At 41.1% G+C, this 23,060-nt stretch overlaps 1 protein-coding gene across 1 annotated transcript in view; it reads right to left on the bottom strand.

Annotated features, from left to right (window-relative positions):
* Positions 1-2,894: 2,894 nt before the first annotated feature.
* The window catches only part of LOC111146847 (family with sequence similarity 49 member B), a 38,676-nt gene continuing 18,510 nt past the window's right edge, over positions 2,895-23,060 (bottom strand). The window contains exons 5-10 of the mRNA XM_022502554.1: positions 22,106-22,183; positions 19,801-19,917; positions 18,762-18,841; positions 17,171-17,297; positions 15,334-15,404; positions 2,895-3,637 (exon numbers count right to left, since the gene is read on the bottom strand). Coding sequence (XP_022358262.1) covers positions 3,574-3,637; positions 15,334-15,404; positions 17,171-17,297; positions 18,762-18,841; positions 19,801-19,917; positions 22,106-22,183 — 537 coding nt within the window. The 3' untranslated portion in view covers positions 2,895-3,573. The remainder of the gene's footprint in view (positions 3,638-15,333; positions 15,405-17,170; positions 17,298-18,761; positions 18,842-19,800; positions 19,918-22,105; positions 22,184-23,060) is intronic.

The raw sequence follows: 23,060 nt of genomic DNA, 5'->3' as shown, positions 1-23,060 counted from the left end.
AACTGCAGTCCACCAGCTCCAGTCTGTTTTAACTGTTCACATTCCTGCTGCCTTTTGCAGATAGTATATACAAGACATGCAGTAAACAACATGGAATCAAACACTAGAGATTTTGTTTCAATTCTCTCATTTTACCAATGAGACAGAATTCCAAAGAAATGATGTGGCTTGGGTTTCCTGACTCTTATGGCAGAGATCCTTCCATGCCATCTTCTGTGATCACCCTGTACAGAGTTTGAAATATACTCTGTAAGGGATTATAAGAATTTATGAGCTGGAGTTTACTGCAATCTCGAATGGAACCAGAACAGCATTTTTAAAAGACCTAGATTCGAGCACCAATACTATCTTTACGACAAGTCTAAAATGTTTGGAGCACTCTCAAAATAGTCCAGTGCTTTTTAATCCCAATCTGTAAGGGGGAAATAGCTGATTGAAATGTCTTACTTGCCCACACTGAGAGCTGTACAAAAGGGGCACTGGTGAAGAGTGCCCATCACGATGCAATGGGTACTTTGTATGGTGAGAGAAGACGGAAGAGTGCGCAAGCACTGGCCGGAGAGGGGTAGAGATACTGAGCAGAGCTGTGTTTTAGAGAGAGGGGATGAAAGGAGGCCCAGCTCTGAGTGATGAAGACTTACCAAAGTGGAGCAGGGTCCCACCTCCCTCCAATACACAGGGCAGATCCTGCCCACTCACCCTGGCCCTCATTTTTGGTGAGCCCATGGCCAGTATCATCATCCTTCACTCTAGGACGAATAGTAAATGAGATCAGACTTGGTAGGTGGGAAGTTGCCAATTTGTTCTCTTTGGCCAGCTGAATGGCAACCATTAGACCTGAAATTAAATCCGTGGCAGCAGGGGCAGCTCCTTTTATCTCCCTGCAGCCCCGTACTTCCATCATACCCGGTTCTCGAATAAACCTGCTCTTGTAACTAGCGAAGGGGTCAGCAAACTCTTTCTGTAAAGGGCCAGATAGTAAATATTTTTGCCGCTGAGGGCCATATGGCTTCTGTCACAAGAATTCCATTCTGCTGTTGTAGTGCAAAAATAGCCAAAAATAATATGTGAACAAGTGAGTGAGGCTGTGTTCCAATAAAATTTTATTTGTGGACACTGGAATTTGAATTTTGTATACTTCACACATGCTATGAAATAGTCTTTTGATTTTTCTCAACCTTTTACGAATGTAAAAGGTATTCTTAGTTCACAGGCTGTACAAAAATAGGAGCGGGGTGGGCTGGCCCACAGACCAGCTTGCCAGCCCTCAGTCCAGAGTTACAGATTCTTCTACTTCTCCAAAATGCGGAGCGTGAGCTGTGCCGACCACACAGGCCACAGCCGTATTGCCTTTTCTCTTCCAGCCGCCTCATTATTTTTTACTTGTATTCTTTCACTCCGTTCGAGCATTCGCTTGTCCCCTATTACAGTCTGGGCACTGTACAAGATCCTTGGGGCAGAGGGAAAATCAGACATGGCTCTTTTCTGAGTTCTCACAGGGTCAGAAAAGGTACCCACAAACGTAGTCAGGTATCAGAGGCACTGGATGAGACACCTGTGTTAAAAAGATTCCCAGGGCTGCCGTAGCAAACTACCACAGATGTGTGTAGTGTGTAGGGTAGAAGTGTGTCCTCTCACAGTCCTGGAGACCAGAGGTGGCAGCAGGGTTGGCTCCTTCTGGAGACTCCCTTCTTCTGGAGGGAGAAGGTATCCCATGACTCTCTTCCAGCGTTGGGTGATTGCCAGCCAGTCTTGGCTCTGTGGCTCGTCGATGTGCTGCTCCTATCTGCCTCCATCTTCACGTGGCCTTTCGTGGAGTCTGTTTCCCCTTCTTTTCTCTTACAAGGGTTTGTCATTGGATTTAGGGCCTACTCTAATTCTGAATGGTCTCATCTGCAGATCCTTGATTATATCTGCAAATACCCTTGTTCCAAATAAGGTTGTATTTTCAGGTTCCAGGTATACATATCCTTTAGGGAGCCACAATTTAATCCATTACAATACTCTTAGAAGACTGGGGTTAATGTTATCCTGAAGGCTTCATGAAGAAGGTCTCAAAAAATGCAAGCTGCTGCTCATCAGATGGACGTGAGTGGGGAAGGGCAGGGCAGGTTTGGGGACCAGCCAGAGTTAGGGAGGTGTGACATCACATGCAACTTGTAAGCTGCAGGCAGCTGAGCTGAAGACGAGCTGGGTATGCACTGGGAGAGCATGCGATGAAGGCCAAGGAGGTCAGCAGGGAGTCCATGGTGGCGCTGTGGGCATCATGATCCAGCACTTATACTAAGCCAAAGGATTTGATGGAAGCCTCTGGGACTCCTTCCACTTCAAATGCACCAGAGCAGAGACATTCAAGACACTCATCACACCACCAGCACAACGGGACTAGACAACCTTTAAGCTGCATCTCACAATCAGGACATTCTGATCTCATGATTAAGGTTTTATGATCTTCAAATAACATACACACTGGTTTTCTACCACTGGTGTCAAGGCTTGTGGCTTCAAGCCCCCCTTACACACATGCTCCTCCCCATGGTGAGGACTGCTCTTCCTGCCACCCTCCCTCTTCGCCTCCTGTGACTACCCTCTCACTCCTGGGAACCGTGAGTCAGGCAAGTGCAGTTTTCCCCCTATTACTACAACCATACAAAAGTAAATCCAGAGTAAAAAGCAGATTAACAACAAGATCAGTGGTCTTACTGCGTTTGGCAGGATTTTAAAAGCAATGAAAACTACCTACATAGACAATAATGAAGAAAAAACCTAATAACAAAGAACCAGTTCTCCTCTACAAGAAGTGGAAATATTTGATGTTTGTATGCATTCCGCTAAAATAACACAGGGGAGGCTTTACAAGCTTAAAAACAAAACACCAGTAAACCAAGCCACACTTAGAAAAATGAAAGCTGATTTTTATTTTATCATCAACAGCCATTCTTGAAACATGAACATGCATACGTAATATTCTACGCACACATCACAGTTTTTAACGTTAGTTAATAAAGGTTGAACACACAACATACATCCTTACAAAAAAAGTCAAATGCAAACTTAAACCTTTAAACAAAAGTCTTACTAATTTAAAAAGAAGTTTGTGTTGGGTACCATTTGTACAACACAGTTAATTTAAACCTTTCGTTTGGCTGCACACGAAAAAAGCGGCAGTAGAAAATAAAGTCATTGAGGGTTTTTAAATAGCAGAGTAGGCAGTTTTGCCATGCAGGAGAAGCAGTATTAAATATTAGTTTTCAAAAAAAATCCACATTTAAAAATATTTAGTTCAAGTCACAGAATTTTTCTCAGTAGAGACCCCAATGCAATGCATAATTAGCTGCCTTAGATGGCCCGTTTGAAAGGACAGTATCCCTTCAGAGTATAACTTTACTGATTTTGGCACAGAAAAGAAGTCTTAGGAACAAGAACATGATTAAAAAAGAGGGAAGAGGAACAGAGGCAAGAAATAAAAAGCAAGAGTACATGAGATAGTAATTGCAATCACTAAAAACTGTGCATTCCCAGTCACTGCAGAATACTGTCTTCCGCCCACAGCAGGTGCGCACGCCACAGCTGCTACTGCAGCATGGTCTTGATTTGCTTGGAGGTAGTCTCATCATTCAAATGTTTTGTTGTGTACCTACAAACAAAAGCAAAAACAAAGACAAAGACAAAAACAGCTATTTCAGGGAATTCTTTGAAAAAAACGTTATCTGGGGGCGCCTGGGTGGCTCAGTGGGTTAAGCCGCTGCCTTCGGCTCGGGTCATGATCCCAGGTCCTGGGTTCGGGCCCCGCATCGGGCTTTCTGCTCAGCGGGGAGCCTGCTTCCTCCTCTCTCTCTGCCTGCCTCTCTGCCTACTTGTGATTTCTGTCAAATAAATAAATAAAATCTTAAAAAAAAAAAGTTATCTGCACTGGGTTCTTGAATCATCACAAGATGAGCAAATAGATAAATCTTCTCTCACAATTGTGCCTTTAATTTTCAGCTGCAACTGGGTTCAGGTTCTGCCTCGCTTAGCCTTCCAACCAGCTTTTAGAAGATCCAAGAGCTGTGTACAGAGTCACAACTACCTTGTTGAAGTGAGCTGGTTAAAGCCTAGGGAACACTCAGCTGCACCTCCCACTCGGAGAAAACAGTCTCAGCTCCATCACAGGGACTGACAAATCACAGCTGGTGGCCCAATCCAAGCCCCCACCTATTTTTGTATGGGCTATGAGTGAAGTGCACTTTTATAATTTTTTTTTTTAAAGATTTTATTTATTTGTCAGAGAGAGAGAGGGAGAGAGAGCAAGCACAGGCAGACAGAATGGCAGGCAGAGGCAGAGGGAGAAGCAGGCTCCCTGATGAGCAAGGAGCCCGATGTGGGACTCGATCCCAGGACACTGGGATCATGACCTGAGCCGAAGGCAGCGGCTTAACCAACTGAGCCACCCAGGCGTCCCTGCACTTTTATAATTTTAAATGAATAGGGAACGAATCAAAAGAATATTTCACATTAACATGGAAATTATATGAAATGCAAATTTCAGTGTTTTTGTAAAAAGGTTTTTTTTTTTAAATTTTATTTATTTTGACAGAGAGAGATCACAAGTAGGCAGAGAGGCAGGCAGAGAGAGAAGGGGAAGCAGGTTCCCCACTAAGCAGAGAGCCCGATGTGGGGCCCGATCCCAGGACCCTGAGACCATGACCTGAGCCGAAGGCAGAGGCTTTAACCCACTGAGCCACCCAGGCACCCCTTTATAAAAAGTTTTATTGGAAGACAGCCAGACTGATTTACTTCAGTATTACCTATGGTTACCTTCTTGCTACAGTGGCAGAGTAGCTGTGACAGAAACCACGTGGCCCCAAACCCTAAAAGGTATGTAGCCCTTTACAGAAAAATATGCCGAGCCCCACTCGAGTCCCAAACCATCATATCCCCAAATGTCTCAATATTCTGAGTGCCTTGTTTCCAGCTAGACGTGTTTTGCTATAGGCAAGTAAACACAAAAATCAGGAAGAGGGACCACTGGTTTATGAGAAGATTCACCACAGGAGCCCTTTAAGAGCCCAAAGTCAGTGAGTAAGCCTGTTGTGTCCGGCACTGTTCCAGGAGCTTACAATGTGGCAGGGCAGACGGACGGTAATACACTCATACCCGGGGCAAAGGAGAAAATTACTAGATGGGGACTTACGGACCGGAAAAGCCCAGCTCACGAGGATACCGTAGGTCACAGTGAGGAGCTATTATTCTAAATGCAGATGAAAGCCAGTGGAGGATACCAGGTAAGACAGTGATGTGGGATTTCATTTAGGTTCTGGAAGGACTGCTCTGGCAGTTGAAGAACTGTAGGGAACACAGGAGCAGCACAGGGAGCAACCAGGGGGCTGTTCCAGGGGCCTCAGTGAGGCGACCAAGGCCTGGACCAGATGAGCAGCAATGGAAACAGGTGCTCAATGCCTGAATGTGGGACAATTCAGACAGAGCTTAATGCTGGATCAGTTAATTTGGCTTATAAGAATTTCAAATTTAATCTTTAAGGAATAGATCATTTTAAAGCAAGTACACACAGATGGTCTTTGTGTCTTCAAGAAATTCTTGTTTCATTTCAAATCAATTAAAAATTGAAGAGAGGACCTGAACTCAAATCCTGGAGGGGTAAAGACACACATGTACTTATTAAGTACTTGATATATTCCCAACAGTTTTACTTAGAAGGTCACTTCCAAATTGTTCATGTATTACTGAAGAGACATCAGAGCACCTGGCACGTGATAGATGCTCAATTAGTACTTGTGGAAGGAAGACAAGAAAGTAAGCAGCCAGGCTGGAAAAACCATCCATAAAGAATATTTCCATTAAGTGGCAAGGGATGTAGCCAAGACTAATGCCTTCTGTTTTCTTTTCCAAGTGCAGATAAAGGATATTTAGCTGCGCATAATCCTAATGATGCCAGGAAATAAAAAATGCTTAACATCCTCCCCTTCATTTCTCCCCCCCCCTTTCCTTTATGCACCTGAATAGGGGAGAGGGCCATGCAAGTGGCACACCGACATTTCACATAGAGTGGTTTAAGTACCACTACTCAGCAATGTTCTCAGACATCCCAGGAGTTGTGAGTGCTTTCCTCTTTACCAGACACAAGTTCTTGCTGCTTTTGCGGGATGTGATCATGCACTTCCTGCAGTTCTGAGATCCTTCCCCTCCACGGGGCTGACTGGGAGGCAGGACTGTCACATCATCACATTCTTCTCAAGAAATGGCCAGGAATTGAGGCACCTGGGTGGCTCAGTCAGTTAAGCATCCAACTCTTGATTTCAGCTCAGGTCATGACTTGGGGTTGTAAGATGGAGCCCCACGTCAGAGTCTGCGCTGGGTGTGGAGCCTGCTTGGAATTCTCCCTCTCCCTTTGCCTCTCTTTAAACAAATAAATTAAAAAAACAAACAGGGGGCGCCTGGGTGGCTCAGTGGGTTAAAGCCTCTGTCTTCGGCTCAGGTCATGATCCCAGAGTCCTGGGACAGAGCCCCGCATCGCATCGGGCTCGCTGCTCCGCGGGGGGCCTGCTTCCTCCTCTGTCTCTGCCTGCCTCTCTGCCTACTTGTGATCTCTGTCAAATAAATAAATAAAATCTTTAAAACAAACAAACAAAGAAGCAAGGAGGGATGGAGGAAGGAAGGGAAAGGAGGAGAGGGAGTGAGGGAGGGAGGAAGGAAGAAAAAGAAGGAAATAAAGAAAGAAGGGAAGGAAAGAAAGAAAAGGGCAGGAATGCCTAACACATACGAAAATCATGTATGGACCCATATGGCATTGTCGCACTTTAAGCGTAACAACAAAGTTCCTTTTTGAGTGTGTGTGACTTTTCTACCAAAGAAAATCAACTATTATTTAACTTTACTCTGAAATTTAGTAAAGAACGGAGTTATCTAGCACTGAATCTTAACTCCCAGCTCTAGCTTGCTCTCTCATGATGAAAGCACTTGGTTCCATTTTTCCAGCTATAAAATGCAGGTATGACTTGCTGCTTTTCTGTAATCACACACTGTAAGTTGGAGGCACTATATATAATGATAGAGAAGTATTTAAAATAAACAGCATATATGTGTGTATGCAATTAAAATTTTAAAATTTTTAGCTATTGGGGTGCCTGGGTGCGCCTCTGCCTTCAGCTCAGGTCATATTCCCAGGGTCCTGGGCTGGAGCCCCATATCAGGTGCTCTACTCAGCTGGAAGCCTGCTGCTCTGCCTGCTGGTGCTCTCTCTCCCTCTCTGTCAGAGAGATCAGTAAAATCTTAAAAAATAAAAATAAAATTTTTAGTTATTAACTGCTGGCTCTGAGGAAGTTGATGGAGTGAGCATCTCTAGTAAAGCAGCTACTCAGAAAGTAATTCCACAAAACTATCTCCCATTCTGTAGAGGCATAAGTAACAACTAACAACTGCACAGCACTTTTGGGATTACAAAGTGCTTTTTAAATAGTATCTCCTTTGCTCTTAAAGTGAAGCACATTAGGGGCTGTGGTGATTTAGTGTGAGCAGTATTTCTCAAAGTGCCACCATGACATCAGCGAGGGTGTTTCCTTATAAAATGTTCCTGAGCCCCACCCCAGACCTGAGAGAGACCCTCTGGGGGATGGTGACCCAGGGATCTGCATTTTCACCTCCTTCCTAGTTATTCCAAAGCACTCCAGGGTTCGGTCACGTAGGAAACCTGAGGCTCAATGCTACAGCATCAAGCATACAGGATTTTAAGAATGAAAACCTGAATGTGAAAAGATTCCGATACTTATTAGCTATATGATCTGTGAGTCTCTCAAGAACTCAAGGTAACTATTTGTATGATGGAGACATCCCCAAGCACCTCATATCCATCATCTACCTGTGGTGTGGATTAAATAAAGTCATGCGTATGAAACGGTATATGAACGTACAGTGATATAAAAATGTTACTAATTGTAACCACTACTATAAAGCATCAAGTGCACCAATGAACCTTACACAACTTCCCAGGTGAAAAAGAACCAGACACATAACACGTTCACTACGTAGAAAAACAGTTCAAGAGTTATCTCTGCGACAAAACCTTCATCTTCTACTTTCCATTAGATATGTGAAACAAAAACTGAAAACTGTTAAGTGGCTCTTGCCTCAATGGGGCTTTTCTTCCCTTTTCCTCAAACACAGACTCCTACCTCTCACTTAGCCCTGCTGCCTGGTGCTGCCCTAATGCTAGAATAGAAAAGACCCAGCTACCTTTAAATTCTGAAAAACAAAAGCAAACTGAGTTTTTTTTTTTTTTTTTAAAGATTTTATTTATTCATTTGACAGACAGAGATCACAAGTAGGCAGAGAGGCAGGCAGAGAGAGAGAGAGAGAGAAGAGGAAGCAGGCTCCCTGCTGAGCAGAGAGCCCGATGCAAGGCTCCATCCCAGGACCCTGGGATCATGACCTGAGAGCCAAAGGCAGAGGCTTTAACCCACTGAGCCACCCAGGTGCCCAAACTCTGAGTTTTTAATGTGTGGAGCACTGTCCCTTCAAGGTAAAGAAATATAACACCAGGCCTGGGGCTCCTGGGTGGCTCAATTAAACGACTGCCTTTGGCTCAGGTCATGATCTCAGGGTCCTAGGATCAAGACCCACATAGGGCTCCCTGCTCAGTGTGGAGTCCGTTTCTCCCTCTCCTCTGCCGCTCCCTCTGCTTCTGCTCTCTCTATTAAGTATAAAAATCTTAAGGAAGGAAGGAAGGAGGGAGGGAGAGGAGAAAAGGAAGGAAGGAAGGAAGGAAGGAAGGAAGGAAGGAAGGAAGGAAGGAAGGAAAACAGGAAAGAAATAATACCAGGTCCTCCTAGACTTTGATTCCCTCTTCCTTTTCAAAGCAGGTTTCCTGTCACTGATTGGCTTTGCAGAGTCTCACCAGTAAGAAAAAAAGGGTCTTGGTAGACAAACCGGGCTGACTGGGACCCAGGGTGTCTTCAGAAAAGGATCAAGTAGTAAAGATTCACAATACCACAAATATGGATAAAACCAATGAGATTTATGTTGTAAAAACCTCCAGAGTAAAAAATTCCCAGAAGCTGTGGTTTCTGTAGGCTTATGGTTGAAATAATTTGACATTATGAGGCTTTTTATTGTTATATTATGATCCTGAATCTTTCTGATCTTTGTTTAGAACTGACCTTCTTTGCTCAGGTAGTCACTGCTTACAGAATTCTTTTCATAATCCTAATAAAATCATTTAATGGTTCCATTCAGCTGAAATGATACAGCACAGAATTCTGCTTTATGATGCACCAAGTGTGACTAAGCATTCAAGAAGAGTAACAACCTGTTTTGCTCATTAAACATGAGAAATTTAATACTGAGCCGGACATCATTTTTGTGTATCATGTGAACTACAGTGCACTACAGTAAAAAGCAAAGACGGCCCATGACCTCAAAAAGTCTCTTTATAAATAGTTCTGTGCTCATGTAATTTTGTGTTTAAACACAAAATAATTGAGCAATGAGCAAATTATTTTTTATGTTAGGGAAATTACGTTGCAAATTAAATCTCTGTAGTTAAGATGTTATAGTATGCTGAGATTTGCATTTAAAAATACAGCAGCATTCAAGAGATGCCTGGCTGGCTCAGTCCACAGAACTTGTGACTCTCGATCTCAGGGTCATGAATTCAAGCCCCATGCTGGGCCTAGAACTTACTTTAAAAAAAATGGAAAGAAAAAAATCCTGTCCTTAAAAAAAAAAAAAAAAAAATTACAGCATTCTTAGGAGTTACAGTAACAACATCAAGTAGGTTTAAGCTGAGAAAAGACAGCAAATAACTGTTTTTTCATTATAAGAAATATTGTAAGAAATATACAAAAGAAATAAAGATATCTGTGAAATTAGAAATGTAATGATATTAAGGGAAAAGAGCTAGTTTTTGCAGAAGAGTTTTTATGGCTTTATATTTGTAAAAAGTAAGTATCACAGACCTATGACTATCTACAAGTATAAAGAAAAAGTTTTGCAAGACTATATACCAAAATTAACAGCGGTTTATTTCAAATAGTGAGATTATATGATTTCCTTATTTTGCTTTAAATCTTCCTGTTTGCTGAATTTTATTTTACAATTAGCATGTTGCACATTCATTTAAAAAAATAAACATCCCAAGACATCAAAAAATGAAAGCCAAAATCTTTGGCAAAGAAATAAAACTGCTATTTTTAGGTGAACGCCCCCCCCACACATACACTCTTTCTTTATTATAAAAATATTGTAACCAATAGTTGAGACCAAGACTGACAATAAGCAAATTGAGATCTTCCCATTTCTAACATGAACATATAAATTCATATTCTTTGTACTATTGACATTTTGAAGTATTTCCTTACAGACAGTTTTTCTATACATATTCACATGTATATATATATACACACCTGAGAGCATTTAGAAGACCTTCTACACTATTGGGAGGTTGGTCCTTAAGAACTTTGATACAACCTTTCATCTAAGAAGAAAAGGAAACAGAAAAGGTAAAAATGTTTTCTCATAAACAGTCTTTATCTCAAAACAGTAGTACTTAAATCAGTACCACAACTATGGAACTCATGAGAAATTACATTCTAGAAATGTCAAAATCATTATTCTTAAAAGGGGGGGGGGAAATCAACCCAACTGTTATTTTGTTTCTCTGTCAAACAAAACTTTGTAAGAACTGAATCCCGTCAAATGAAAGCACTACACACACGATGAGAGAACAAAGGGTTGGCTAAGGGACAACTTCCCAGAAAAGGTGTGGAGAAGCTTTTGAGAGAATAGACTGAACACGTTGCCAAGGAAGAAAGGAGCCTTTCCAGGTAGACAAACACCTTGACAAAAATAATACATCTTATCACACACTGAGAACAGCATTTTGCAAGGCTGAAATGACTAGCATAGGGGGGTCTACAGAGGGCCTCACAAGCCAAGGAAGACTTAACTGTAACTAATGGGGTAGGGACTTGTGATCGGCTCTAAAAAGGGAACAACTCAGTAAAGATGGTATGTAAGACACATGAGCCTGATGATTTTGAAAACACGGAACGTAGTAGAAACAGCACAGGCTTGGAGTGCCTGGGTGGTTCAGTCAGTTGAGTGTCCTCGTCTTGATTTTGGCTCAGGTCATGGTCCCATGATCCTGGGATCAAGCCCTGCACTGGGCTCTGCGCTCAGTGTGGAGTCCCCTTGAGATTCTCTCTCTCCCTCTACTCCTCCCCCAACTAAAGTGCCATGCTCTGTCTAAATAAATAAAATAGAATGAATGAAAAGAAAAGGAAAGGAAAGGAAAGGGAAAAGGTAAGGAAAGGAAAAAAAAGAAAAAAAAGGAGAAAAGAGAAGAGAACAAAAGGCGAGCACAGGCTTTGCAAGCCATGGAGATGTAGGTTCAAAATCCCACTCCACAATTCACTAGAGATTATACTATGTAATTTCCCTGAATTTTAGATTCTCTATTAGTACAGAGGAAATAACATCTACACCCTAGGAGTATTTTCAGAGGTAAGAGGGAAAGCAGCATAAAATTCTGAGACACAGTAATCACTCAATAAATGTTAACTCATTTCTCTTCACAGAGGATGGACATGAATAAAGAAAGGTAGAGAGGCTGGTGAGCAATCAGTAATCTAGACACGAAATGCCGAGAGCCTGAGCTAGCTAAGAAAGGAAAACTGGAAGACAATTCTCACCAAATACTGGTTATAATTCTGATGAACTAGATGTGACAGGGTTAGCGCGAGAAATTACGGAACAGAGAAACCAGAAACCTGCTTTATTCCTAATATGAACCTCTGTAGAGACAAGCCAAGTAGGAACCCAGACTAGAGCCACAAATTATTATGATTAGGAGGGAGGAGAAATTCTGTATTATATGGTCTTTTTTCATTGGGAGAACATCTACTGAATTTCTATACACATTTGCGAATAAGTCTTTTGTTTGAAATGGCTTTTGGTCCAAGAACGAAAGGAAGCTTCTCCTGTCTAAGTATTTATTTATATTGCCAAATATGCAGGACGGCTGAGGAGTAAGAGGGACAAGGAGGCATGCTAAAAGACTGCGGCTGTTGTATGCGGCTATTAAAAACCCAGCACAAAACAAGAGGGAAGAGAAACCCACCGTTATCAGAAACTGTAAAACTGAGGACTGTGACAGGGTGCAACCTGTAGCTCTTTTAAATAAATGCCTATGAGTTCCACTTACAGAAATGGTTCGAAATTAAATAAAACAATATAACTTACATCAATCTTTGAAGTTTTGGCAAATGCTCCCACTGGATGTACATGGTCATAGAGTATTATGACACCCACCATTACCCTCAAGCAGAATGACACCGTTTCTTCATTTGTAAATCTGCTTCTGTATTCCCTGGAGGGTAGAAAAGATATGGAGGGATGAGGCACATCACTACTTAATGAGCTGATTCAACATTCAGTTGACCCTGAAGGATATATCCTGTTGATCTCTAAAAGGAACGCTAACGTATGCCCCCCTTTCTCCAGGGTGAGATTCCCAGAGAACTGAGGTGGGTGCCGCAGGTATCATGTATTCTCATCTCTGTATGAACCCTCCTTGGTGTATCGCCCCTTCTGCTTGGCAGAGATGAGGCAAATTTAGAGAAGTCAAAAGTAGCCCCACAGTAATGTTTTCAGGATAGGTGCTTTGTAAAGGTTGTTCCCGCCAATATGATGAAAAAAGCCACTAGCTTAATAGAGCAATATGCTTGCTATTTAGAAGCTAACTTAATCTAAGCATTTACATTATTATATCACTGGATTCTAATTTTACTAAAATTCACTCTTATTCTTCTCTCATTTGGGAAAAAGGGAAACAGAACTTTCATCTATCTATAAAGCAGCATGACATAGCAGAAGGCGTCCAGAACCAGGATGGGGCCATCCAGGCACATGCGTGGCAGACCAGCCACTGCGCATTCAAGTCCCTTCACTTCCCAGGGCCTCGCTCCCCTAAAGAACAATGATAATGATGAATCGTTGCCCTCCTACTTCATAAGGTTTTCCAGTAAGATGATGTGTATACTACTGCTTTGGAAAATGAAAAGCTCCACGGAAACAAAAAGTTATCTAATAAGACCATTTCTTATTTAGGAATCCAGGAGGGATTCTTTCTTCCGGCTGCTAAGAAAGTCCAGCCAGACAACACTATGGTATACATGATAAATGGCTTGAAAGTGAAGGGAAACCCAGCAGAGAATTCAGATTAGTGTTGGAAAAATAAATAAATAAAGACTGAACTAATACTGAGAGAGGGGTTAAGTGGAAGAGTAACTCTAGACCTCCAGCAAAAAGACAAGGTTCTTAATGGAAAGGAGAGAACGCTGATGAGAAGCATAACCAAAACACCAAAGCTCTTCCCCTATCTCCAGTAAGAGCACCACAAAACTCCCCATTCCGAAGAGTCAAGTAAGCGAGTCTGACTGGCCTTAGGCACCTGAAAATCCACTGTACTTTCTAGTTAACCAGAAGTTACATTAAGCTCCAAATTATTTTAGTATTGTTCACATATTAACTTTGGATACTTCAGATATACGTATTTTCCGCCTTCTAAATAAGACCTGTTCAAGGGGCGCCTGGGTGGCTCAGTGGGTTAAAGCCTCTGCCTTCGGCTCAGGTCATGATCCCAGGGTCCTGGGATCGAGCCCCGCATCGGGCTCTCTGCTCAAAGGAAGGAAGGAAGGAAGGAAGGAAGGAAGGAAGGAAGGAAGGAAGGAAGGAAAACAGGAAAGAAATAATACCAGGTCCTCCTAGACTTTGATTCCCTCTTCCTTTTCAAAGCAGGTTTCCTGTCACTGATTGGCTTTGCAGAGTCTCACCAGTAAGAAAAAAAGGGTCTTGGTAGACAAACCGGGCTGACTGGGACCCAGGGTGTCTTCAGAAAAGGATCAAGTAGTAAAGATTCACAATACCACAAATATGGATAAAACCAATGAGATTTATGTTGTAAAAACCTCCAGAGTAAAAAATTCCCAGAAGCTGTGGTTTCTGTAGGCTTATGGTTGAAATAATTTGACATTATGAGGCTTTTTATTGTTATATTATGATCCTGAATCTTTCTGATCTTTGTTTAGAACTGACCTTCTTTGCTCAGGTAGTCACTGCTTACAGAATTCTTTTCATAATCCTAATAAAATCATTTAATGGTTCCATTCAGCTGAAATGATACAGCACAGAATTCTGCTTTATGATGCACCAAGTGTGACTAAGCATTCAAGAAGAGTAACAACCTGTTTTGCTCATTAAACATGAGAAATTTAATACTGAGCCGGACATCATTTTTGTGTATCATGTGAACTACAGTGCACTACAGTAAAAAGCAAAGACGGCCCATGACCTCAAAAAGTCTCTTTATAAATAGTTCTGTGCTCATGTAATTTTGTGTTTAAACACAAAATAATTGAGCAATGAGCAAATTATTTTTTATGTTAGGGAAATTACGTTGCAAATTAAATCTCTGTAGTTAAGATGTTATAGTATGCTGAGATTTGCATTTAAAAATACAGCAGCATTCAAGAGATGCCTGGCTGGCTCAGTCCACAGAACTTGTGACTCTCGATCTCAGGGTCATGAATTCAAGCCCCATGCTGGGCCTAGAACTTACTTTAAAAAAAATGGAAAGAAAAAAATCCTGTCCTTAAAAAAAAAAAAAAAAAAATTACAGCATTCTTAGGAGTTACAGTAACAACATCAAGTAGGTTTAAGCTGAGAAAAGACAGCAAATAACTGTTTTTTCATTATAAGAAATATTGTAAGAAATATACAAAAGAAATAAAGATATCTGTGAAATTAGAAATGTAATGATATTAAGGGAAAAGAGCTAGTTTTTGCAGAAGAGTTTTTATGGCTTTATATTTGTAAAAAGTAAGTATCACAGACCTATGACTATCTACAAGTATAAAGAAAAAGTTTTGCAAGACTATATACCAAAATTAACAGCGGTTTATTTCAAATAGTGAGATTATATGATTTCCTTATTTTGCTTTAAATCTTCCTGTTTGCTGAATTTTATTTTACAATTAGCATGTTGCACATTCATTTAAAAAAATAAACATCCCAAGACATCAAAAAATGAAAGCCAAAATCTTTGGCAAAGAAATAAAACTGCTATTTTTAGGTGAACGCCCCCCCCACACATACACTCTTTCTTTATTATAAAAATATTGTAACCAATAGTTGAGACCAAGACTGACAATAAGCAAATTGAGATCTTCCCATTTCTAACATGAACATATAAATTCATATTCTTTGTACTATTGACATTTTGAAGTATTTCCTTACAGACAGTTTTTCTATACATATTCACATGTATATATATATACACACCTGAGAGCATTTAGAAGACCTTCTACACTATTGGGAGGTTGGTCCTTAAGAACTTTGATACAACCTTTCATCTAAGAAGAAAAGGAAACAGAAAAGGTAAAAATGTTTTCTCATAAACAGTCTTTATCTCAAAACAGTAGTACTTAAATCAGTACCACAACTATGGAACTCATGAGAAATTACATTCTAGAAATGTCAAAATCATTATTCTTAAAAGGGGGGGGGGAAATCAACCCAACTGTTATTTTGTTTCTCTGTCAAACAAAACTTTGTAAGAACTGAATCCCGTCAAATGAAAGCACTACACACACGATGAGAGAACAAAGGGTTGGCTAAGGGACAACTTCCCAGAAAAGGTGTGGAGAAGCTTTTGAGAGAATAGACTGAACACGTTGCCAAGGAAGAAAGGAGCCTTTCCAGGTAGACAAACACCTTGACAAAAATAATACATCTTATCACACACTGAGAACAGCATTTTGCAAGGCTGAAATGACTAGCATAGGGGGGTCTACAGAGGGCCTCACAAGCCAAGGAAGACTTAACTGTAACTAATGGGGTAGGGACTTGTGATCGGCTCTAAAAAGGGAACAACTCAGTAAAGATGGTATGTAAGACACATGAGCCTGATGATTTTGAAAACACGGAACGTAGTAGAAACAGCACAGGCTTGGAGTGCCTGGGTGGTTCAGTCAGTTGAGTGTCCTCGTCTTGATTTTGGCTCAGGTCATGGTCCCATGATCCTGGGATCAAGCCCTGCACTGGGCTCTGCGCTCAGTGTGGAGTCCCCTTGAGATTCTCTCTCTCCCTCTACTCCTCCCCCAACTAAAGTGCCATGCTCTGTCTAAATAAATAAAATAGAATGAATGAAAAGAAAAGGAAAGGAAAGGAAAGGGAAAAGGTAAGGAAAGGAAAAAAAAGAAAAAAAAGGAGAAAAGAGAAGAGAACAAAAGGCGAGCACAGGCTTTGCAAGCCATGGAGATGTAGGTTCAAAATCCCACTCCACAATTCACTAGAGATTATACTATGTAATTTCCCTGAATTTTAGATTCTCTATTAGTACAGAGGAAATAACATCTACACCCTAGGAGTATTTTCAGAGGTAAGAGGGAAAGCAGCATAAAATTCTGAGACACAGTAATCACTCAATAAATGTTAACTCATTTCTCTTCACAGAGGATGGACATGAATAAAGAAAGGTAGAGAGGCTGGTGAGCAATCAGTAATCTAGACACGAAATGCCGAGAGCCTGAGCTAGCTAAGAAAGGAAAACTGGAAGACAATTCTCACCAAATACTGGTTATAATTCTGATGAACTAGATGTGACAGGGTTAGCGCGAGAAATTACGGAACAGAGAAACCAGAAACCTGCTTTATTCCTAATATGAACCTCTGTAGAGACAAGCCAAGTAGGAACCCAGACTAGAGCCACAAATTATTATGATTAGGAGGGAGGAGAAATTCTGTATTATATGGTCTTTTTTCATTGGGAGAACATCTACTGAATTTCTATACACATTTGCGAATAAGTCTTTTGTTTGAAATGGCTTTTGGTCCAAGAACGAAAGGAAGCTTCTCCTGTCTAAGTATTTATTTATATTGCCAAATATGCAGGACGGCTGAGGAGTAAGAGGGACAAGGAGGCATGCTAAAAGACTGCGGCTGTTGTATGCGGCTATTAAAAACCCAGCACAAAACAAGAGGGAAGAGAAACCCACCGTTATCAGAAACTGTAAAACTGAGGACTGTGACAGGGTGCAACCTGTAGCTCTTTTAAATAAATGCCTATGAGTTCCACTTACAGAAATGGTTCGAAATTAAATAAAACAATATAACTTACATCAATCTTTGAAGTTTTGGCAAATGCTCCCACTGGATGTACATGGTCATAGAGTATTATGACACCCACCATTACCCTCAAGCAGAATGACACCGTTTCTTCATTTGTAAATCTGCTTCTGTATTCCCTGGAGGGTAGAAAAGATATGGAGGGATGAGGCACATCACTACTTAATGAGCTGATTCAACATTCAGTTGACCCTGAAGGATATATCCTGTTGATCTCTAAAAGGAACGCTAACGTATGCCCCCCTTTCTCCAGGGTGAGATTCCCAGAGAACTGAGGTGGGTGCCGCAGGTATCATGTATTCTCATCTCTGTATGAACCCTCCTTGGTGTATCGCCCCTTCTGCTTGGCAGAGATGAGGCAAATTTAGAGAAGTCAAAAGTAGCCCCACAGTAATGTTTTCAGGATAGGTGCTTTGTAAAGGTTGTTCCCGCCAATATGATGAAAAAAGCCACTAGCTTAATAGAGCAATATGCTTGCTATTTAGAAGCTAACTTAATCTAAGCATTTACATTATTATATCACTGGATTCTAATTTTACTAAAATTCACTCTTATTCTTCTCTCATTTGGGAAAAAGGGAAACAGAACTTTCATCTATCTATAAAGCAGCATGACATAGCAGAAGGCGTCCAGAACCAGGATGGGGCCATCCAGGCACATGCGTGGCAGACCAGCCACTGCGCATTCAAGTCCCTTCACTTCCCAGGGCCTCGCTCCCCTAAAGAACAATGATAATGATGAATCGTTGCCCTCCTACTTCATAAGGTTTTCCAGTAAGATGATGTGTATACTACTGCTTTGGAAAATGAAAAGCTCCACGGAAACAAAAAGTTATCTAATAAGACCATTTCTTATTTAGGAATCCAGGAGGGATTCTTTCTTCCGGCTGCTAAGAAAGTCCAGCCAGACAACACTATGGTATACATGATAAATGGCTTGAAAGTGAAGGGAAACCCAGCAGAGAATTCAGATTAGTGTTGGAAAAATAAATAAATAAAGACTGAACTAATACTGAGAGAGGGGTTAAGTGGAAGAGTAACTCTAGACCTCCAGCAAAAAGACAAGGTTCTTAATGGAAAGGAGAGAACGCTGATGAGAAGCATAACCAAAACACCAAAGCTCTTCCCCTATCTCCAGTAAGAGCACCACAAAACTCCCCATTCCGAAGAGTCAAGTAAGCGAGTCTGACTGGCCTTAGGCACCTGAAAATCCACTGTACTTTCTAGTTAACCAGAAGTTACATTAAGCTCCAAATTATTTTAGTATTGTTCACATATTAACTTTGGATACTTCAGATATACGTATTTTCCGCCTTCTAAATAAGACCTGTTCAAGGGGCGCCTGGGTGGCTCAGTGGGTTAAAGCCTCTGCCTTCGGCTCAGGTCATGATCCCAGGGTCCTGGGATCGAGCCCCGCATCGGGCTCTCTGCTCAGCAGGGAGCCTGCTTCCTCCCCTCTCTCTCTGCCTGCCTCTCTTCCTACTTGTGATCTCTGTCTGTCAAATAAATTAAAAAGACCTATTCATATCTAGACAACCGTTTCAAGAGGATTGTTAAAGTGAAAAAGAATCAGCTAATACTCACGGTGTTTCGAGCATGACTCTGCATACACTAGCCATGGTGCTTAGACAATCTGTCGTATTTTCTATTGGTAAATTTTTATTCTGTAAAAGTGTATGGAGAAAAAAGTGAAAGTGATAGTTATTACTTAAGCATAATTTAAAACTTAGCATAATGTGAAAAACTGACAACTTTAAATGTTCGTTCCTACTCCTAATTTTGTAAAAAAAAAGAAAAAAAAAAGGAACTAGATTCTAGATACTATTCCAAGCTCTAGGGAAATGGCTATGAGCCAGAGAACCAAGACCCTGCTCTCCTGAGAGTCACTTACATTGCAGCTGAGTGGAAACAACCATTACATGCAGACAGGCCCTCACAGGTCATGAGGTATAGGGATTTTATCCCAAGGATACTGGGAAGTCACTGGAAACATTTTATACAGAGAAAGAAGGGCTTCTTAAAGGGCTTTTTAAATGTTTGAAACATTTTAAACAGAGGAAAAAGTGGTTTTTAAAAAGAAGTTTTTTTGGCTGCTCTTTGGAGAAAGGACTACAGTGGGGCAAGAGCAGAAGAAGAAAGACCAGGGGGAACACGAATGCTGTAATCCAGGTCTGAGGTGAGAGGGCCGATCTGGAGAGGGAGAGCAAAAGAGGGGCTAAGTTTTCAGATTCAGGGTCTATTTTAGAGGGAGAGTCAATAACACTGTCTCACAGAAGAGACAAAAGAGGTGAGATAAAGAAAGGAATTCAGGATGACAACCCTAAGTTACTTCCCTTTATAATGGTACTATTAATTAAGACAGAAAAGACTGGAGAAAGGGCAGGGTCGGGAGAAAACACCCAAGGCTTTGGTTTGGCCATGATACCATCGAGGTGTTGACTATACATCCAAAGGGAAGCTGCTCCTAGGCAGGTAGATGTGTGCATGCGGGCCCCGGGGAAGGGACAGGACTCAGTGCGCATGCGCTCAGAGATGGCAGTGTCACAGGGCCTGCGGAGGTCACCGTGGCTGCAGACAGGAAGAACGACACGAAGAGTGACTGACCGATCCAGGCAACGCTTACCTCTGATACAAACTTTGTCGTGGCGTCACTTAAGGTTTTCAGCATTGGGGTTGCCTCAGCATAAAACAAAGACATTCGATTTGCCAATTCATTATTTACTTCATTTTCTCCTTCTGCCTATGTAGAAAATAAGAGCGTGTGATATCAGTTCGTAAATTATTAAATATGGTAACATCTATAAAAGAAGAGCCTAGGCAGAGTGCCTGTTTCGCTAACGCTTATTACTCTATTAAGTACCCTTAAATTAAATTTCAGATCCTCGTGTGCAAATAATATTTAAATATTCTTTAAAACAGGTTAAAAATGATATTAAGCAATTTTTCAGAAAGATTAACATCTTTTAAAATATTGTAAATAATATTAAGCAATTGAGTAAAACCTGGATGGGCTGCCTACTATAACAAGGCATTGTTCTTAAAGCTATGGAAGATAGGAAGATGATGAAGACGCTGCCCCAGCCTCTGTTTTAGGATCACACAGGTACCCACAACAACACAATGAGTAATGACCAAAAAAAAGAGGTGAGAGGAAGACTACATTAGACTGGAAGAAACTAAGATGGACAGACTCTGAAGACAGCCTTTGCAGATGGGCAGGCAGGCACAGCATTCCAAAAGTCAGGGGAGAAGAGCATGGACATGTTATTAGAAAGGAACAACAACTAGGTCAATTTTCTTTTTCTTTTTTTTTTTTTAAGATTTTATTCATTTATTTGACAGAGAGAGAGATCACAAGTCGGCAGAGGCAAGCACTACGGGGAGGGGCGGCGGGGGCTGGTGGAAGCAGGCTTCCCGCTGAGCAGGGAGCCCAAGGCGGGGCTCAATCCCAGGACCCTGAGATCATGACCTGGGCTGAAGGCAGGTGCCAACCACCCAGGCACCCCTAAAGCAAACTGACTAATGGTGGCGGGCAGAGTGTGCCAAAGGGACCATAGGTCAAAAAATGAGTTTTACAGAATGCCTCCCAACAAGAATGAGAATGAGGCCCTCAAGTGGAACAGAAAAACAAAGATGAAAACGGGGGTGAGGAAGAGATATGAAAGATATTTCCCTTGGCAACAGCTGGATGTACCTGTAATTACTGAGGATGAAAGACAGGGCAAAGATGATTTTATGGCGTCTGGCCTTGAGTGGCAGCAGGATGGCTGTAACTGGAGGACTGACTGGGTGTTACGTGTTTTGATTTGATTTGATTTGATCTGATTTTACATGGTGGGTATGAAAAAGACAAATGATATGGTCAGCGTCACAGCAGAAACTGGTCTACACAAAACCAAACTGATGTAAAAATAACAGATGCTTCATGGAAGAGAAATCCGTTTCCTACCAAGGCCCATCTTACAACAGACACTTCAGGAAATACTGACTCAATGAAAAAAGAAAAAAAAAAAAAAAAAGAATGGTCGCTCCTTTGGCACTTTCTTCTTTTTATTTTTCCTTTGGCACTTTCTTTAATCTCTTATGCCACTTACCACTCCTTACACACTTATGTAGTCTTTATTATTAAACTATCCAGTTGAGTCTACAAGGCTGATCCTAGAAATTTCCCCATTTTTCACACCAATCAGCACAATGTAAGCCCTCAAAATCCCTAAAGAAATAGAGAATATTTTCTTTCTATTTAAGGTTTTACTTACGGTATTTGACTCCCTGGAGGTAGAAAAGGGTAAAGACAAGGAGAAATCAAGGCAAATCAAGCCCAAGTAAAGCAGAAGAGCGTTTATGTAGCCAAGGAACAGGCACAGGAGTGCTCATGGCCCATGACCTTGCTCTCCCCTCTTGCCAACATTAGTATCCTCCCATTCCAGGTCAACTTCTCTCCAGGATTCTTCCATTCTAAGACTGTGGAGTCAAAAAACTCACAACCACGAATTCACAAAGTTTTTGTGCAATTTAAATGAGAATCCACATGAGGCACCTGACCGGCTTGGTCAGGGGCTCTTGATCTTAGGGTTGTGAGTTCGAGCCCCATGTAAAGTGTAAAGATTACTTAAAAATAAAATCTTTTCTAAAAAATTAAAAAATAAATAAAATGAGACTACACAGAGAAATTTTTAAGTATCAATGTTGTATGAACAGACAGCAATTTTACTGAAGGAAGGAGTCATGGTGACTGAAAGGACTCAATGGAAGGGCGGGCCAGCACTGTGGGTGGCCAGGGGCATCCTGCCCTTTCCTCCCATAGGTACAGCCCGTAGTGAGTTACCAACTTTATCATCAGCCTGAACTTCATTTGAATGGACGAGCACATGAACAAGCAAACTAACAGCTATCATTACTATACCCAATTCAAAGCATTGACTTACTGGGACGTTATTAATCCTCATACGACTCAATGTTCTTCTATAATAGCTGAAATCGTTCTGTATGGCGGGATTTGTCATCTAAAGAAGACATTCATGAAAGAAAAATGTATTATGCACGCTAAATGATATGTAAAAATTAAGTGAAAAATCTCCTCAATACAGTTTTAACGAGTTAAGTGACAACTCCCTAACTTGTAATACCATTTTAAGAACTAAAACTGGCATAACCCAAGATAGCTTTTTGTACCTAAATCACATAACATTGTACTTAGTCCTTCTGAATATAAACCACGTAAACTGTTTTACAGTCATGATCCATATACTTCCCTTCTTTTCAGTAATTTTAGGTAACATACGAAATAAAAGGTTGTTTCCCAACAACCAGTATTATCAAATAAACAAAAGAAAAAAGAAGAAATATGTAAGCACTTAGTTTTGAATTATTACAATAAAAAGTATGTATGTCTTGGTATGTCTATATGGTCAACAGCGCAATCCTCAGACTAAAATTTTATATACAAATTCTTTGTGCTCAAAGTATTAATAAGAGAATCGCTTCCTATTATGTAAAATAAATAGAAGGCTGTAATTAGGAATCCACCTCTACCACCTATCAGATAAGGTCCTCAAGGTCTTGGAAAGTCGAAGGACCCGCCTCACACCTGGTTACTGTGACAGAGTCTCAAGTGGATCAGGTCTCCTCACATGAGAGTTACTATCTATTTCTTTACACTCAGTCCTTCCAACAATGTGGGGGCAGGGAGGATGTGCAGGGAAATAGGAAGACAACATAGAGAGAGAGATGAGGAAGAAGGCAGGCAGGCAGGCACAAGGAAGGAAGGAAATCTCTTAACATCTTTATATAAAGGGATGCTGAAAACTAGGGATGAGTAGAAAAGAAAAAATAGTATTAGAAAAGGTGAATATTGTTCCAGAGATATTTTTAAAATGAAGC

This window comes from Enhydra lutris, unplaced genomic scaffold (genome assembly GCF_002288905.1).
Source record: "Enhydra lutris kenyoni isolate GAN:26980312 unplaced genomic scaffold, ASM228890v2 scaffoldscaffold14, whole genome shotgun sequence".
NCBI classification, from domain to species: Eukaryota; Metazoa; Chordata; class Mammalia; order Carnivora; family Mustelidae; genus Enhydra; species Enhydra lutris.
Note: the sequence above shows the minus strand (reverse complement) of the source record. Positions and strands in the feature narration are given on the sequence as shown.